The following is an 18562-nucleotide window of genomic DNA, read 5'->3' on the forward strand; positions in this document are numbered from 1 at the left end:
AGCTTTTCAGTTGTCCCAGCCCCTTCACTCTTGCTTCTTCATGCCCTGCAGTCTGCCAGTTTAAATACTCTGTATCTAATGACACAGCCTTGGATCCTCTCTGTACCTTCAGCACAGGCTGGGAGGGGTCCTGGTGGGCACCAAGTTGATCATGAGCCAGCAACGTGTCCTAAGTTCAAAGAAGAAATATGGTCTCCTGGGCTGAGAGATACTGGGCTTTCCAGTATAAAATTTCACCCAGAAATTCCATCTCTTACTTCCTTTGATACAATCCAAAGCTTGGAAAATTTTTCCTTGTGCCCGTCTTGAACTTTTGTCTTTTTCCTTCCCCATCCTGCTTCCAGGGAAGCATATGCCAGAGGAAAGAAGGAAAAGCCTTTCTCTTTATTCGAAGAGCCATCCTCCTCATCCTCCTCCTCCTCTGATGATGATCCCATCCCTGATGAGTGTTTGTGTCCTATTTGCAAAGCCCTACTGACTGATGGAGCTTTTATTCCCTGCTGTGGGAACAGTGATTGTGAGGAATCTAAGTGTTCCTTGCATGTTTGTTAATTCCAAACAATCACATCTGATCTTCTGAGAGCAGAAACACAAGATAACAAAGTTGCTTTGTTTCCAGTTCTCTTTATCCAGAAGGATGCTTCTTACAGAAAGGGGAAAAGAAGCAGAAAGCTCTTTTCCCTTTTAATGTGTCTGGTTAAATCCCCTTTACACACAGAAGGAGGAGTATGAGCAGAGTGTGTAATTGTGCAGGTGCTGACAGTCTTAGATACCAAACTGTTTTGTCCACATTTAAACAGTGGAAATCTGTAGCATACCTATTTCTACTGGTAATGTGTCTGATTGACGTATTTAATAATGGAGCAGGGAAGGTTTTTACCATTAAGCTCTGGGTCTTGTGGTGCTCTCACCCATGATAGCTCATGTCCTTGGAGGGCTCCAGTCAGCAAGACCATGATTGTCTTTGCTGCTTCCCTCCCTGACTGCCAGCCTTCCCCTGGAAGCCAAGGTCTCTCTCAGTGATCCTCCACCTCGTACAGATGTGCCCAGTTGCTCTTGCAGAGTGGAACAAGGCCACTGTGGCAAGCAATCCGTCTGCCTGTGTGAGGGACACAGTCCTACCTGCATGTCTTGGAAGGACTGTGTATTGCTGCTGTTCCTTAAGTGGGGGCTTGAGATTCCACAGCACTAGCATTGGATCTGGGGTTTTATTTTTGTGGCAAGAGGATCGGCATGTCCCTTTTTTTGCAAGTCATGCCTGCAGCCCATAGCAAGGACCAGCTGGGCTTTGGGGTGCTGCTTGCTTTCAGCTGCCTTATGGGACTGTTCATTCTCATGCAGTGGGGTACACTCAGCCTCCTGTTCTGCTGCTGCCTTATCCAAAAGACACAGCAAACTTCTATGCCAAGAAAGTCCTTCTGGTCTGCAGGTCCCACGGTGTCTTGATCTAGTCAGGAGAGTACCCGTTGGCAGCATGTGATTGATTTTGTTTGTGATCTCAGAGTCCTGATGATACCCAACTTCTCCAGTGCTTGCTGGGTGGGATGATAGCAGACGAGAGCAGCAACTGTTGGATGCTTGATGTCATCAGCAAAGCTGCAGCTGTACAGAAAGAGCAGAGGAGATCCTCCTTTAAGTCTGCACTAGAAGGAAGGCTTCAGGAAAGCTCCTCAGCACCTTTTGGAAGGTCTGGAGGACTCAGGGCACAAGCTACTTCAGTGGAATGACAAAGCAAGACTGGGATGCAGAGCCAGGGTCTGCTGGGGAGGAGACAGAAAATGGGGGTCAGGGTCCCTTGGGGAACTGGAGCTGGCTGGGAGCCTTTGCCTGGGTCCTGCTCCGGAGCAGGGTGAGTCCCCATCATCCCCACTCATCCATTGGGGGTCCCCTCGCTCACACTGCCCCCCCAGACCAGGAGGAGCCAAAGGCATTTCTTACCCAGAGCATTTCTCAGGAATGTTCAACTTCCAGAGGCTGCCAGGACTGCGAGGCTTCCCCACAGGGCTGGAGCTGCAGCAGCCCTGGGTCAGGCAGCCAGGAAGACCTTCCTGGGGAGGAGGAAAACCGGGATGCTGAGAGGGAGAGCCCCGGGCAGAAAAGTCGCTGGCAGAGCCATCTTCTGGATGGGACGTGGTGAAGGGCAGCAGGAGCTGGGAGGTGCTGATGTGCCTGGGATGGGGCACGGGTCACTGCATCCCACTGCTGCTGCTGCCTCTGCTGCCAGCCACTCACTGCCCCCAGAAACATCCCCCAAGGCTTTCCCAAGGGGTGTCCACCTCCCTGGGGACCTGTGGTGGGGGTCTTGGCTCTGGCCAGAGGTAAAGGCAGAGGGGGAAAGCCCCGGGGCTGGGGTCCCCTTGCCAGTGAGGCAGAGTCCATCTGGGAGGGGGTCAGGGTGCTGGGGTGGGGGGCACTGAAGAGGGAGGACAAGGGGCTCTGGCAGCAGTTGGGGGGCAGGGGGCTGGCAGGGAAGGAGGGATGTTCTCTGTCCCCCTCCTTGCACCAGGAGCTGGGCAGGGTTGGGGGCTTGGTTCCCTGTGCTGAGGCCAGAGCTGGGAGAAGTTCTGCAGAACCAGGGTGGAGCAGTCACCAGTGCTGTGTCCCAGCTCTGCAGCATGGTTTCCAGTGTGGACATTGAGGATCAGAGGCTTGGGGACAGCCCTGGAAGCCTCGGGCATGGGGGCAGCTGTGAGTGTGCCCAGGAAGGGGTCTCAGTCGTGGGGAGCTCCCTGTGGTTCATCCCTGTCACGGTTTAAGGCTGAGCCAGCACTTAAAGGAATGACAGGTGCTCTCTATTCACCCTTCTTCTCTCCCTGAAAGGGAAAGGGAAGAGTTGTCCTCAAAGCTGGACAAACCCATGGCATCCCTTGGAGCAGAGGACAGCCTCGGGGCCCTGGGTGTTCACACAGAAGATGCTGGAGAAGCAGGCCTGCAGGAGGCTGCCCCTCTCTGCTGCAGGGACAGAGAGATGCTCTTCAGAGCAGGCAAGGAGGAGACAGACCCCAGACTTGGAGATCTGGGCTGATCCCCATGCCGTGGGGGACATCTCAATGGCCATGGCATTGACAATCATCTCTGGAGGGAACACCCAGTGGGACCCCCTGGCCCAGTGTCTGCCTCCTTCTTGGATCAAGGAATTGGGGATGCCCCCTCCTGGGCCCTGTGCTGCTGGGGCCACTGGGCACCAGGGGGACCAAACTGGGGGCTGGGGCAGGTAGCCCATGGAGGTGATGGCTTCACTGTTGTGTCCAGGCCAATGGGCTTCTCCTCCAGCAGCTCCTGGGGAGCAGAGCCGGGTGGAACAGGTCAGGATGGGGCAGTCTCCTTTGCTCAGTAGCAGCCCGAGGGGCTGGCAGAGCCCGGGAGCCTTCCCCCTGGCACCCCCTCCCCAGTCAGCACCCAGAGGTCCCAGGCTTTGTGTTGGGAAGGGTTGTGCCCATCCCAGAGCCACAGGCTGACCAAGGGTTCTATAAGTGGTGTTAGCTCCACGTCCTGGCTCCAGTTGGGCCACCCAGGGGTCTTTGGAGCATCCCCAAGGACAGAGAGCTGGAGCAGTGTTCTTGGGCATCCCGCTGCCCAGCCAAGGTCTCCCCTGCCCTGAGGGCTGTGCTGCTGCCTCTGACCCCCCTTAGCCTTGGGTGTGATGAGGGTGTGATGAGGGAGGGCAGCAAAGGGAGGGAGGGGGCCCCGGGACGCCGAAGCGAGGGATGCTCTGGCAGGGGGGGCAGGGAGGGTCCCTGCCCAGGGATGCTGTGACAGGGCTGGGTCCCTGGCTGCTGCCTCCTGGGGTGGGCAACCCAGGCCCCCGGAGCCCACACACTCACCCACCTGCAGTGTGGGGACCTCCCACGGCTCACAGGGCCTGGCATGGCAATACTGGCATGGGGGGATGAAGAAGTGAGTTCCATGGGGACAGGGGCCGGATTAGCTTCAATTGAGTGGAATCATGGAATGGGTTGGGTTGGAACTAGATGATCTTTAACCCCTTCAACCCAACCCATTCCATGATTCCATGATTCTGTGACACAGTCCCATCCAGTTCCAGGCCTGGGGCATCTCCACAGCCACCACCAGGGCTTTGTGATGCTCCCTTCCCTTCTCCTCTCCCTGTTTGCTTCAGCATCCTGGGAGGATTCCGTCTTCTTCCTCTGCCTGTGTTCCTGAGCTGTGCCAGCCTTAATCTCTGTGTTCCTGCCTCCAGCTCCCGAGCACTGCTGAGTCCAGGAGTCCAGGCTGGACTTTCCCAGGGCCGCCCTGCAGCCTCGGTGGTGACGTGAGAGTTCTTGGGGGAGAGGGGGGCAGGACCGTGGTATCAATTTTCCTGTCTATTTGTGTAGATTTAGAAATTTTTCCTTTCTTTCATTACAGTTTCATTTCAAGCTCTGCAGTTTAGTTCCCAACCCATCAGTCTCTCTCCGTTATCCTCTCTCCTTTCTTTCTCTGGGAGGGGAGGGGGGATTAATAGAGATCATCTGTAATTTGATTAATTGCCGGCCCAGCATTAAACCGTGATAGATTTTGGGGCTCAACATGACTTTAGCTAATTCTCTCCAGCCCACTTCAGATTTTGACTAATTTCATCATAGAATCATAGAATCGTCTGGGTTGGAAGGGACCTCTGAGATCAAGTCCACCCCTTGAAGAACCCAGGTCTCCAAGGGAGATAATTCTAACTCCAGTGCGAGGAAATCCAGAGGGCTCCTCTGCAAGGAAATGAGACCCTTGCCTTTGGAAATTTCAAAGGGTTGGTATTCAGGTATTCTGTGAGGTATTCTGTGAGTAGTGCTGTGTTCTGCAGGTGAAAGACAAAGAGGGGATTGCTGAAGCAGAGTGGGCAGGGCACAGAAAGGCATGGGGTGCACCTGGCCTTTAGCAAGCCCTTTGCCATGCTCTACCATTGTCCTGTTGTAGCCAGACTGGGGATGTCTGGATTGAAGAGGTGGGTGATGTGGTGGGTGGGAAGTTCACGAGATGATGAGGGTCACAGTGCCATCAGGGATCCAAAGTCCTCCTGGCAAGCAGTGACAGTGCCTCAGTGTCCAGCACTTGTGCCAACACTGTTTGGTGTCTTTATAATCCCCCTGTGGGCTGGGACAAAAGGCACTTTCAGGCCCTTTGTGGATGAAGCCACGCTGGGGAAGCCCTTGAGCAACCTCATCTGGTTCATCCTGCCTTGAGCAGGGCACTCAGACAAGGAGATGCTCAGGGGTCTCTTCCAGCCTGAGGTATTCTGGGATTCAGAATGATCTGGAGGGTCATGGGAATGATCTGTAGGATCATGGAGCAGGAGGAGCATGGGAAGCTCATCCTCTAGCAGCTCCAAGAGACACTACTGCTGAGTGAGGCTGATGCTGTGGGTGGGATTAAGAAGGGAGTTCCATGGGGACAGGGGCAGGGTTGGCTTCAGTTGAGTGGGATCATGGAATCATGGAATGGGTTGGGTTGGAACTAGATGATCTTTAACCCTTCCAACCCAACCCACTCCATGATTCCATTGTTCTGTGACACAGTCCCATCCAGTTCCAGGCCTGGGCCATCTCCACAGCCACCACCAGGGCTTTGTGATGCAGGGTCTGGTGCCTGGACACCATTGTCATGGGGGTCTCTGTGGGGAGCCTGGGGGTATATAAGAGGTGTGGAGACCTGGGGTGCCCTTTACCAGGTGAGCACCTCCCTCAGGAGTCAGCAGCTGCCCTGGGTGACCATGGAATGTCTGTGGCAGAAAATGCCCAAGATGTCCCTGGAGAAGGAGGTGGAAGCCTGCTGCCAGCCCTCCACAAGACCCCAAGGTCAGTGACTGAAGGAAGGGCCAGACCAGAAGTTCCCCTGCAGGCTGTGGGGAGAGGGCAGCTGTCCCCTGCAGCCCATGGAGGAGCACGGAGGGGCAGGTGTGGATCTGCAGCTCATGGAGGAGCACTCTGTACCAGGGTGATGTCAGTTTTTTACTGAAATACATACAATTTTAGAAAAAAGCCACACTTGAGCAACGTGAGCATGGCTGGGGCAAGGGGCAGGAAGGTGAGATGGCTTTTGTCTCTGTGTCTAGATTTCCTTCTTTTCCTTTCCAGCAGGGCTGTTCCATGCCAGCTGTGCAGTTGAGTTTCCAGCCCCTCAGTCTCTCTCCCTTCTCCTCTCTCCTTTCCCCAGAGGGGAAGGTGTCTCTGCTCCAGCACTGCTCTCCCCTCGGGGACTGCTCTCAGCTGCCCCTCTCCTCTGCCCTGCAGCTCTCAGAGCGGTTCCTTTCCCCTGCTTGAAGATGTGGATGGCAGAGGCACTGTGGCTGCTGTGAGAGCTGGGTTTGGATTGGGTGTGCTTGAAATGCTCGAGTAGCACAGCTGGCAAAAGCTCTGGGTGTCTGAGGAGCTGATTCTGAGGTTTTTCTCCCCAAATCCCCCTGGTTTGTTCAGGCAGTGTTTCTGGTGGCCGCTCAGTCCTGCTGCCAGGGAGCCTGGGGAGCGTGGGGCACGGGTGTTTCTGCCGGGCTGTAGACTCCAGGAGCTGGCACAGCTCTTCAGAGGAGCGTTACTGCTCCTTGCCTGTCAGGAGGGATGCTTCATGAGCTCTCCTGAAAGCTCTGTGACACCATGGGACATGAGACAGGATGCCTCCAGCAGCCTGCAGTCAGGCTTCTGTCAGTTGTCTCCTGATTCAAAAACCAATCCCCACCCAGAGTGCAGATATTTGGTTTATTAAGTTTTTTCCCAGAAAAGGTGCCAGGAAACATTTCCCCAAAGCCTGAAGCCTTTGGAGAAGACTTTAGGGTTTGCTGTGCAGACCAAAGACACAGAAGAACCTTCAGGGCAGGAAAGGCAGCCTTGGTCACTGTCCTCCTGATTTACACCTGGCAGCACTGATTCAACAGCTTCTTATCTCCAGGCTCCTGAGGTCTTTGTTTTGTGCTCAGGTCAGGAAGGGTGTCCTCCCATTCCCTCCTCCCCACCAACATTAAACCAGCCCTTCATGATTTTAAGCCTGGAATAACTTTTGTGGCTGTTAATCCTTTTCTTTCAAGGACAATTCCCCCCTTTGAGACTCCTGGGAGTATTTTACACAGCCCATAACCTTCACTTTTGTGCTTGTAGAATCATGAATCACGGAATGGTTTGGGTTTGAGGGGGCCTGAAAGATCATCTAGGTCCAACCCCCTGCATGGACAGGGACATCTCCCACCTGACCAGGATGCTCTAAGCCAAATCCAACCTGGCCTTGAACACTTCCCCCCTTGACTGGTCACTCCAAGCCCTTGCCAACATTTCGTCCTCATCCCTCCTCATTTGATGATTCTGTGATAAAATGTGTGATAAAAGTGATGAAGGGGGTGCCAGGGGATCATTCCCAAAGCTCACACCCCTCTGGAGAAGCCTTGCAGTTTAGAAGGTTTTTAATCACTGGAAACTCCCTTGGAGGGGAAAGGGGAGAAGGAATGAATCCCCGAGGGTTGAAATTAAAAGTGCTTTAATAGCGTAATAATAATAATGAGTTACAATTAATGATGATTACAATGCCTCCAGTGGAAAGGCGATGGCCACAGCAAGTGGAGGAGGAGGTCCCAGGCATGGGAAGATTGTCTGGTAGGATGGGACCCACTGGTAGGATGGGAAGGCAGCCATGGAAGAAACCAAGCCATCCCCCCAAACTTCAATCAGAGGATGATTAGGGTTGGAAGGGCCCTCTAAAGGTCATCCAGTCCAACTTCCTGCTCTACAGGCAGGGTACTGGTGGTCATACTGTGGAACTCTGGGGTTGGCCAGGTCAGAGCAGCTGCCCTGGACTTAAGATCATGCTCACATGGATCCCTCATTCCAGAGCTGTGAAGAACCCAACACAACACTTCTGATCTCCCCTGGGCTTGTTTCGTTGGAGTCTGCAGCTTCCCAAAATTCGAGGTGCTCTGAAGAGGAAAAAAAATTATTTCAGAGTGAATTCTGTTCCATGAAGCTGAGTGTGAAATGGAAATGAAATAGGAAGAACCTTCAGGGCAGAAACCCTGACCTGGGTTGGTCACGGTCCCCCTGAGTTTACAGCGCAAAGCAGTGAATTAACAGCCACAAGCCTGATATCCCCAACCCCCCCAGGGCACAACCCTGGTGTCCCCTCCCCTGCCAACTCCCAACCTCACCCCCAGGTCGGGTCCCTCCCCCCCGAGGCCCCTCCCCACCTTTTCTTCCTCCCCCCGCCGCTTCCCGCGATCGCGCTGCAGCTCCCGGGAGGTTTCTCTCTGCCGCCCCGGGGCTGCACCCACACCCCCCGCCCCGCAGCCGGGACCCCCCAACTGGTGACTGCCAGAGCATCGCCCCCCCTGCCCACCGGCCTGGGCTGTGCCCCCCCTGCAGGTACCGGGAGGTGATGGGAGGGGGGTGGTTATCCCAGTACCGCTCCAACTGGGGGAGAGCAGCACAAGATGGAGGAGGGAGGGGGATGGGTGAGAGGGGGGAACTAAACTTATCCCCGGGGTGAGGGTGGTGGGATTGGTGACCCCCCACCTTTTTCAGGAGGGTGGAGGAGCTGTGATTGGTTCTCCCCCACCTCATCCGGGCATTCCCAACTCCTTCTGGTTTGCAGGGCTGTGATAGGGGATCCCCAAGTCATCCCAACAGTTTGGGGGCTGCAACTGGGCACCCTGAAATCCCCCTGGAGCCAGGGGTAACGATTGCAAGTCCAGAATACTTTAAGGGGCTTAATAATCCCGGGCCTCAGAAGCCACTGTCAGGGACTCCCAGAACATCTCTGGGGACCCAAACTCATCCCAGTGGATGACAGCTCATCCTGCATGTGGGTGTGATGGGAGAACCCCAGGTCATGGTGGGGATTTGATGCCACAGTGGAGAACATAAATCATACCAGAGATGTTTGGTGGCACGAAAGGATCCCTAAATCACCCCAAGGGTTGTTGCCAGAAATAGGGGAGAACTAAAATATCTCATGGAGTGTAAGTTGAAATGAGTGATCCCAAATCACACCAGGACTGGCTCACAACCCCAGTACCCTGCACCCCAGCCAGTTCCCCTTTGAGTTTTAGGTGCCAGTATAATACCTAAAGATGAAGTAAAGGATGAGCAGTGGGTGTCCACCTCTATGGGAAACCTCCTCATTCCACCTCACACTCCAGTTTCACCCACAGGAGGACTGATGTAGGTTTTGGCTGCCTTCACCCCACAAAAAGCCCACCCCTACTTTGTCACTGCACTATGGCTTCTTTCACAGGCACGGGGTGACTCCATCTGGGCATAAACCTCTCTGGGTACCCCAAAGATCAGACAGCTTTTGGTCAAAGCACATTACTGAGAAATCATTGAATCCATCCAGGAAAAGCATTTGACACTGTCCAGGAATGTGGGAAAAGGTTTAGGATCCTCTTGGCCAAGCTCCATCATCAGAAAATCCATCGGGGTGAGAGACCCCAGAGATGTCCTGACTGCAGGAGACGGTTTAGAGACAGCTCGGATCTGGTCCAACGGTGACACCATCACACAGACACCATGTCCTATACCTGCCCTGACTGCGGGAAAGGTTTTAGCAGGAGAAGTCATTTTATCCAGCATCAACGAATCCATACTGGTGAGAAACCCTTTAAATGTTCTGAGTGTGGGAAGGGGTTTTACCATAGTTCCCATTTATCAAAGCATCGCCGCATCCACACAGGAGAGAAGCCCTTTAAGTGTCTGGAGTGTGGGAAGGAGTTTACCCAGAGTTCCCATTTATCAGAACATCACCGCATCCACACAGGAGAGAAACCCTATAAATGTTTGGAGTGTGGGAAAGAGTTTACCCATAGTTCCAGTTTATCAGAGCATCATCGCATCCATAGAGGAGAGAAACCCTATAAGTGTCTGGAGTATGGGAAGGAGTTTTCCCAGAGTTCCAATTTATCACAGCATCACCGCATCCATACAGGAGAGAAACCCTATAAATGTTTGGAGTGTGGGAAGGAGTTTACCCACAGTTCTGCATTGTCACAGCATCACCGCATCCATACAGGAGAGAAGTTGTATCCCTGCACTCACTGTGGGAAAGCCTTCAACAACAGCACCTCCTGGATTCGTCACCAACATGTCCACACTGGGGAAAAGCCCTACACGTGTCCCCAGTGTGGGAAGGGCTTCAGGGGAAGCTCCCACTTGTTGAGACATCAGCGACTCCATAGGGGTGAAAGACCCTAAAGCTGCTCCCAGTGTGAGAAGAGTTTTTACCAGAGCTGCGATCTCATCTCTCACCACCAGACCCACCTCAGCCATCACCAGGAATGAAGGGGCAAGGTCAAGCTTGAGAGTTTCCATGCTTGGACATCTTTTTTTTCCCAGATAAGGCAAAAGGAGGAAGTGATTATCACTATGAGACGCTCCTCAAGGGATGGGGCAGGATGGGACCATGTCTGTTTCTGGTTTTTGGTAGGGAACAGCCATGTGGAACATTTTAGTGGGACTTTGCAGTGGGACTTGGAAAGAAAACGTGAGCTGTGTGATTTTGAGGTGAAAAGAATTCTTTTCCACTAGGATCTTTTTTATTTAGAGCCATAAATTTGTCTTGCATATCTGGGTGGGGGCACACTAGCCTGAGGTTCGATACCACTTGGTTGTTTTTATTAATAAGATACTCAATAAAATGTTACAAATGTAGAAAGGAGCAATCCCTCGTGGCTGGTGGGGTGCAAAGGGTTGAAGAATGCTTTGGGTTCTCTGAGGTTGGGGCCCCCTCCCCAAAGCCCCCTCTCCTTGTCCCACGCTGGGGTGGGGGTAAAGCAGCTTCCAGCAGAGTGACTGGAGAGGTAGGAGATAGAGCTGATGGAGAAGAGAGAGACTGAGCTGTCCTGATGGCCATGACTCCAGCTGTTCATAGAATCTCAGAATCATAGAATTGGCTGGGTTGGAAGGGACCTCAAAGATCATCAAGTCCAAGCCTTGATCCATTCCCCCCATGGTTCCCAGCCCATGGCACTCAGTGCCACATCCAGGCTCTTTTGAAATATCTCCATGTAGAGGATTGGATTTGGCCTGCACAAGGCCTTACAGGCCCTGCTCATCATTGAGCCAGGGTTACAGTTAAACTCATGCTGCCGGGAAAGTCCCAGAAGCTTGGGGGCGGAGCGTCGTGGCTGAAGAGTTCGGGGTGTGGGAAACCGCAAGAGGCGGAGTTTATGTTTAACACTTAACCAATAGTGAGTCAAGCTTTTGCAACCGTTGACCAATGATATTCTGACAAGTAGGCATAATTCGGTATAAATACGTTTGATGTTCTAATAAAGTTGGATTTGACTGATCATATTGGTCGTGTGTCAGCCCCTTCTTGCAACAAGTGGCGCCCGAACAGGGACCCTATCGAGGGATCTTGGACTATGTTGGTCTGAGGAGTAAAAGTCGGGAACAGCCGGCGGCTCGGCCGCGAAACTGGAAGCAAGAAGACCGGCCCGGGACAGCAGTACTGGAGACTACCTGCGTGCTGACCTGGGAAAGGCAGCGATAAGAGGAGTCTGTGAGCCGAAGAAGTCGTAAGCCGATACTGCTCAGAGTGGCTGTGCGCACAGGTATTAACGCTTAAATTATGGAAAGGCAGACGACGTATGATGTTTTTAAGTGCTTTTTAGAAAAGCGGGGAGTGAAAGTAGATTGGAAAAAGGAATTGTCTCCTTTGTTAGAATACGCAGAGCAATTGGGATATTTTAGTGACCCTAGTGAAGTTTTTGAAAGAGAGGAGTGGAAAAAGCTTGGCCATGAATTATGGCTGCAGGCAATTGACGATGACAAAGTTGCTAAAAACCATGAAAAGTCGTGGAAAGCGGTATCTGATCAATTAAATAGACATTATAATGAACGAAAGGTTGCTCACGAGGCTCGTACTCGATTAGCCGCGGTAGAACGTGATCCGAACGGGTCTCAACCATTGCATAGAGGACTGGCACTAAGTCAGGAGGTACAGAACGAATTACGAATGCATAGTGCTGCAGCGGTAGCAAATTTGGGTGGGACTGTTCAGGCGGAGGTGGAGAAAAGTCTTGATTTAGGTCAGAGGGAGTCAGCGGAACCGTTTGCGCCGCCATTACCCCCGCCATTGTCCCCACCTAAGGAGGAATGCATGAGACGCGAGACTGTGATCAGAGATAGAAATAGTTATTGGCGACAAGTTGCGGAAAATTTGCAGGAAGAAGGAGATGAAGAGGGATTTTGTCGTTTGGTGCGGAAAGATGAATTAGCTTTACCGGTAGTTTACACCCAAGCTGGCCAGGGAAGGATCCATGCAGAGATTACAAATTTGCCGTGGAAGCTGTTGTCTCAGCTTCGACAGACTGTTTCGCAGTATGGTATTCAATCTGAACCTGCTAGACAGATGTTGGGGTTTATTTGGGAAAATTACAATATGTTGCCTAAGGATTCCTATAATGTAATGAAATTGATCTTGTCCCCCTCAAATTTTATTATTTTTACTGATTTGTGGGAAAAATTGGCACGGCAGGTAGTAGCCGTTCCCAGACAACAAAATGATCCCTTATTTGGAGTAACCGTGGATGAGCTAACTGGGACGGGACGTTATGCTCGAGTAGAAATGCAGGCATTAATTGGACCAGCCAAATTTACCACAGCAAATGATATAGTAAAGATGTGTATTGAAAAAATAAAAGATGGAACCACATCTACATATTATATGGGTATCAAACAGGGAAAAAATGAGAACTTAGACAGTTTTGTCGATAAGTTGTTGGCGGCTATGAGAGCTGTGCAAGTGTCTAATGACATACAGGAAGGGATACTTAAGCAGTGTGTAACTCAGAACGGCAATCCTCAGACACAGCAGTTAATTGCCACATTGGGACCTACTTGGACTATCTCTGAGTTATTGCAAAAAGCCCAGAGCATGCCAACTGGTCCGATGGCAATGTTGGCGGAGGCAGTTAAAAGTCTTGGAGCAGGGTTGGAAAGGCAGGCGCAAGCTTTAGAGTCGGGATTGCAGCGTCAAGGGGAATCCATTGTTAATGCAAATAGCCAAGTTATGGCTGCCTTAATGCCTTTGCGCCAGTCTAGAAAACAAGGAAAGCCCGAGGAATGTCCCGAGGACTTCAATGTTTCCGATGCGGGCAAGTTGGCCACGTTAGAAGGAATTGCAGAATGGACAGAGTATGGTGTCCTCAATGCCAAGCAGATACTCATAATGCTGCAGCCTGCCGTACTCAGAAGTCGGGAAACTGCCAGCGGAGCGCGGGGGGGCACCGCGCTACGACACAAGTAACAGCTCAGGTTTCAACCGACACACCCCTTCAGCAGTCTCAACAAGCCGGAGTGTTCAACAATTGCAGCCAGCAACCCCCGGAAGCCTCGGCCTGGACCTGGCAACCTCAGTAGAAACTAAACTGTTAGATAAAAAACCTTGTAAAGTGTCTACGGGTGTGTATGGCCCAGTGAAAATTCACGGTCAAGCCGTGGGCTGTTTATTGATAGGTCGCTCCTCTGCAACAATGATGGGACTAATAGTGGCGACAGGGCTAATTGATAAAGACTATCAGGGTGAAATTAAGATTATGGTTTCCACTCAGTTTCCACCCCTGGTGATCCCTAAAGAAAACAAAATAGCTCAGTTGATTCCTTTGCCACACCTCGCAGAAGGTCTTGTGCCTTATAGCCGACAAGTCAGAGGAGAGAGAGGCTTTGGATCCTCCACGGCTCCACTGACTATGTTAACTGCACGAATGCATAAGAGACCAGAAATTGAGGTGGAGTTGACGCATGGAACTGAGTCTATAACCATAAAGGGATTACTAGACACTGGTGCTGATTCATCTGTAATTTCAAAGGCGGTGTGGCCACCAGATTGGCCTACTACAGTGGAAACCTCATCATTAGCAGGTGTTGAAGGAGTACAAATGGCTGAGCTTTCACCACCAATTACAGTTGCATGTGACGGTAAATCCATGGTCACTGTTTGTTCCATCTTGCCTTTGCCGCCACCAGTGCAGATGTTAGTAGGAAGAAATATTCTCACCCAATTGGGTGCTGTGTTGACCACAAAGACTGAAACAAAAAACGTGTAATTGCGGTCACTGCATGGACTTTCCCGATCCCACTACAGTGGCATTCGGATGAGCCAGTGTGGATCGAGCAATGGCCGCTAAAACAGGAAAGTCTGCAGGCTGCTCACGAGCTAGTAAAGGAGCAGCTACAACAAGGTCATCTAACGCTGTCAACTAGCCCATGGAACACTCCTATATTTGTAATTAAGAAAAAATCAGGCAAATATCGTTTGTTACATGATTTAAGGGCTGTTAATGATCAAATGGTTGCTATGGGAGCATTGCAACCTGGTTTGCCTGCTGCATCAATGTTACCTGAAGGATGGGACTTATTGGTAGTGGATTTAAAAGACTGTTTTTTCACCATCCATCTTCACGCACAGGACACATGTAGGTTTGCCTTTACGTTGCCATCAATTAATCGACAAGCTCCTGCCGATAGTTTTTAATGGACTGTGTTACCTCAGGGCATGAAGAACTCACCAACATTGTGTCTATTATATGTAGGAGCAGCACTACAGCCTTTGCGAGACCGATGGTCAACTGAGAAAGTAATTATTTATCACTATATGGATGACAATATATTGTTTTGTCAAAATAGCCCGTGGTCAACAGAACAAATACGTCAAATAGCAGTCCAGCTGAAAAAAGCGGGATTAACAATTGCAGAGGAGAAGATCCAGCGGTCTACGCCAATAAAATATCTAGGTTGGAAGATCACAGAACAACATATTAGTCCACAAAAGCTGCAATTGGCAACGAAATTAGAAACATTGAATGATGCTCAAAAATTTATGGGTGATGTACAATGGTTATGACCCGTGGTTGGTATTACTAATGATATGTTAGAACCATTAAAACCTTTGTTAAAAGGTACTGACCCGGCACAACCAGTTACAATCTTAGCAGATCACCATGAAGCGATTCAGCAAATAGCGCATCATATTACATCGCGTTGTGTGTCCCGACGAGATCCTGATTCACCTATTGATGTTACTGTTTTGTATGGTCAACAGCATCTATGTGGAGCTCTTACACAATTTTTAAAGAAAACGGGGGAGACCAGGGTATTAGAATGGGTATTCCCACCCTTACAACCCAGAACCACAATTCAACAAAAAATTTTGATTTGGGCAGAATTGATAAAAACTTGTCGTCAAAGAATATGTAGTATTAGCGGTTGTGAACCACATTGTATTTATGTGCCTATTGCAAAAGCAGATTTAGAGTGGTATATGCAGAATTGTGATGCACTTGCCAGTGCCTGTTTAACTAGTGGGGCATCAATTGTAATTACACCATTAAAGGATAAGGTTTTAACATGGATGGCAAACTATAATTGGATTGGAAAACCAAAATTGTCAACAACTCCATTAGCAGATGCCGTTACGGTATTTACTGATGCAGGCAAACGATCTCGAAGGGCTGTGGCCACCTGGAATGCTGATGGCAAGTGGCACTCAAACTTATTACATGCAGAAGAAAATGACTCCTTGCAAACTTTGGAATTGCGAGCAGTCAGTTGGGCACTGACAAATTGGCTTGATGTACCAATTAATATTGTATCAGATTCTTTGTATGTTGTTGGGATCGTGCAGCGGATAGAAGAATCAATGATAAAACAGGTTTCCAATATTAGGCTTTGGGAATTGTTGTGGGAGCTATGGCGTGCCGTAAAGTGGCGATCTGCGGAGTATTGTATAATACATATAAGGAGCCATAAAACTGATCAGGGTCTAGGTGAGGGTAATGCACGAGCGGATCATTTGGTGTCACTATCAGCACCAGTCTCCAGCTTCGCGAAGGCTAGAGAATCACACGCTCAATTTCATCAAAATGCAAAAGGTCTGGTAAAGGCTTTTGGCGTGTCATTTGCAGACGCTAAGGCTATTGTGCAAGCGTGTCCTATTTGTAACAATATCAATCGAGGACTAGGCTTGGGTCTAGGAGTGAATCCAAAAGGTTTAAGCAGTAATGAAATATGGCAAATGGATGTCACGCATGTAGCTGAGTTTGGTAGACAGAAATATGTGCATGTAACTATCGACACCTATAGCCATATGATACGGGCAACTGCTCAGACTGGTGAAAAATGGAAGGATGTACAGAAACACCTAATGGCATGTTTTGCTGTTATGGGGGTTCCAAAGGTACTGAAAACAGATAATGGGCCCGCGTACAGCAGTCATGGCATGCAATTAGGATGCCAACAGTGGGGAATATCTCACGCTACAGGGATACCTCACTCTCCGACAGGGCAAGCCGTAGTTGAGAGAGCAAACCAGACATTAAAACAGTATCTGCAAAAGCATAAGACAGGTAGTCCTGCTGAACGGCTGAGTATGGTGTTGTTTGTATTAAATCATTTATGCATTTTTGGGGATGAAAATATTCCACCAATTGTAAAACATCAAGGTGGAACATCTGTGCGACCTGTTGACATGAAGGTGTTGTATAAGGACCCAAAGACTGGAGAATGGCATGGGCCGGTAGATGTGTTATTTATTGGAAGAGGCTATTTTTGTGTTTCTACAGGGGATGGACCGCGATGGATCCCAAGTCGATGGGTGAAGCCTGCTCCACAATCCACATGAAGATTGTTGTTGTGTTGTTTGTGTATGTCGGATATGTAAGACAGGTCAAGGGTGTTGCACTTAACTCTATCGATGACAGACAAAACCTGTGGGTAACATGGTCTAAGCAGACAGGTAACACAGATTTTTGTATTGCTATGGCTTCTGCCACAGATCCATTTCGCACTTGTTTAATTGGAATTCCAGGATACAACGCCTCTGCCTTTGGAAAATTTTCCACTGGAAAATGTAAAGATACTGATTCAGCTGCCCAGTGTGCACTCACCTTGATAAATGGCTTAAATAATAGCTTACCGTGGGACCCTCAAGAGTTGCAATTATTAGGGTCTCAAGCCATTGGCAATACTTCTGGAAACTGGACGCCCACATGCATACAATTTGGCACATTGGAATATCCTGCAAATGCACCAGATGTATCCACAAAGCAACATTCTTACTTTCCGCAAAGTGGCTATTGTGGCTTCAATGATTCTACCACCCATGCATCCATCATGTATCCGGTAGGGGATAGAAGCAAGAGAAACCCGGCAGCTGGGACATATCTTTGGAGAAATGAGTCTGCTTATGCCTTACCCCCTGAAGTATTTTTAATATGTGCTGATAGAGCTTGGCAAGGAATCCCTAAAGGTATTGTGGGCAGCCCTTGTTACTTAGGATCTTTGACATTGTTTGCCCCCTCTTATGCTGGATTACGCAACATAATCTCTAATACCAACAATAGAGAAAAGAGAAGCCTTGGCCTTACACCAGACTGTGATGATAATGTTCAATTGTTGAGTACTGCTGCTCATGTTGCTCTGGCTATATTTGTGCCTGGAGCAGCAGCGGGTAATGCACTTGGTGAATTAGAAAAATTAGCATGTTGGACAGAAAAACAGGCCAATGTTACAACAAGAGTGTTAGAGTCTTTATTGCTTGATCAAAATAGTTTAAGACATGCCTTGCTACAAAATCGTGCTGCAATAGACTTTTTATTATTGGCTCAAGGTCATGGTTGTGAAGATTTTCAAGGAATGTGTTGCATGAATCTTTCTGACCATAGTCAAAGCATTCATGCGGATTTGGAATATTTGAAGCAACACACTCAGAAAATTCAACAACAGGTAGATCCGTTCCATGATTGGCTTAGTAGTCTTGGGCTATCAGGATGGCTTTTGTCTCTTGTTAACATGGTTTGCTATGTTGGCTTGGTTTTATTGTTGTTACTTTTCTGTATTCCTTGTATTTTGCAATGTATTAAAGAAATGATATCTAATGCTATGCACAATTTGGGCGGTTTTACGGTTGGTAAAGAAAACGGGGGAATTGTAGAGGACTGGATTTGGCCTGCACAAGGCCTTACAGGCCTTGCTCATCATTGAGCCAGGGTTACAGTTAAACTCATGCTGCTGGGAAAGACCCAGAAGCTTGGGGGCGGAGCGTCATGGCTGAAGAGTTCGGGGTGTGGGAAACCGCATGAGGCGGAGTTTATGTTTAACACTTAACCAATAGTGAGTCAAGCTTTTGCAACTGTTGACCAATGATATTCTGACAAGTAGGCATAATTCGGTATAAATACGTTTGATGTTCTAATAAAGTTGGATTTGACTGATCATGTTGATCGTGTGTCAGCCCCTTCTTGCGACACTCTGTGCTCCAGTCCTGCTCCAGTGCCAGCCTGGCATGCTGGAGGGACAGGCTGAGCCCTGGTGTCCCAGGCAGGGTGCCCAGCCCTGTCCTCACCCACTGCAGGGCAGCCAGGGCTGCAGCTGCTGATCCCTGCAAGAGGCCAAGACAGGGCAGGAGGTGCCAGGGCAGTGCTGGGCGGCAAGGACCCTGCTGCTGCTCCTCCTCCCCACAGCCCTTTGCATCAGGCCCTTGGTGCAGCAGGGAGAGCACAACCATTTCCCCAGCTGCCACAGGGAGCTGCTTCCATTCCCCTTGCAGTCCACTGGCTTGGGATGATCCCAGTGCTGGGCAGGCATGGAGCCAG

The 18562-nt window shown here is 50.0% G+C and overlaps 1 protein-coding gene and 1 pseudogene across 1 annotated transcript; one reads left to right on the plus strand and one right to left on the minus strand.

The window, feature by feature from the left end:
* LOC103527165 overlaps positions 1–18562 on the minus strand; it is a 172807-nt pseudogene that overhangs the window by 65145 nt on the left and 89100 nt on the right.
* LOC115600295 (zinc finger protein 3-like) lies at positions 8300–10500 on the plus strand. The gene is made up of 2 exons (XM_030468650.1): positions 8300–8333; positions 9307–10500. The coding sequence occupies exon 2, from the start codon at positions 9480–9482 to the stop codon at positions 10158–10160; it is 681 nt and encodes a 226-aa protein (XP_030324510.1). The 5' UTR covers positions 8300–8333; positions 9307–9479; the 3' UTR covers positions 10161–10500.

Source organism: Calypte anna, unplaced genomic scaffold (genome assembly GCF_003957555.1).
Source record: "Calypte anna isolate BGI_N300 unplaced genomic scaffold, bCalAnn1_v1.p scaffold_208_arrow_ctg1, whole genome shotgun sequence".
In the NCBI taxonomy this organism is placed as follows: Eukaryota; Metazoa; Chordata; class Aves; order Apodiformes; family Trochilidae; genus Calypte; species Calypte anna.

What these genes read in the sequence shown, in the direction of transcription:
- LOC115600295 (XM_030468650.1), top strand. Translation starts at nt 9,480, where the DNA reads ATGTCCTATACCTGCCCTGACTGCGGGAAAGGTTTTAGCAGGAGAAGT.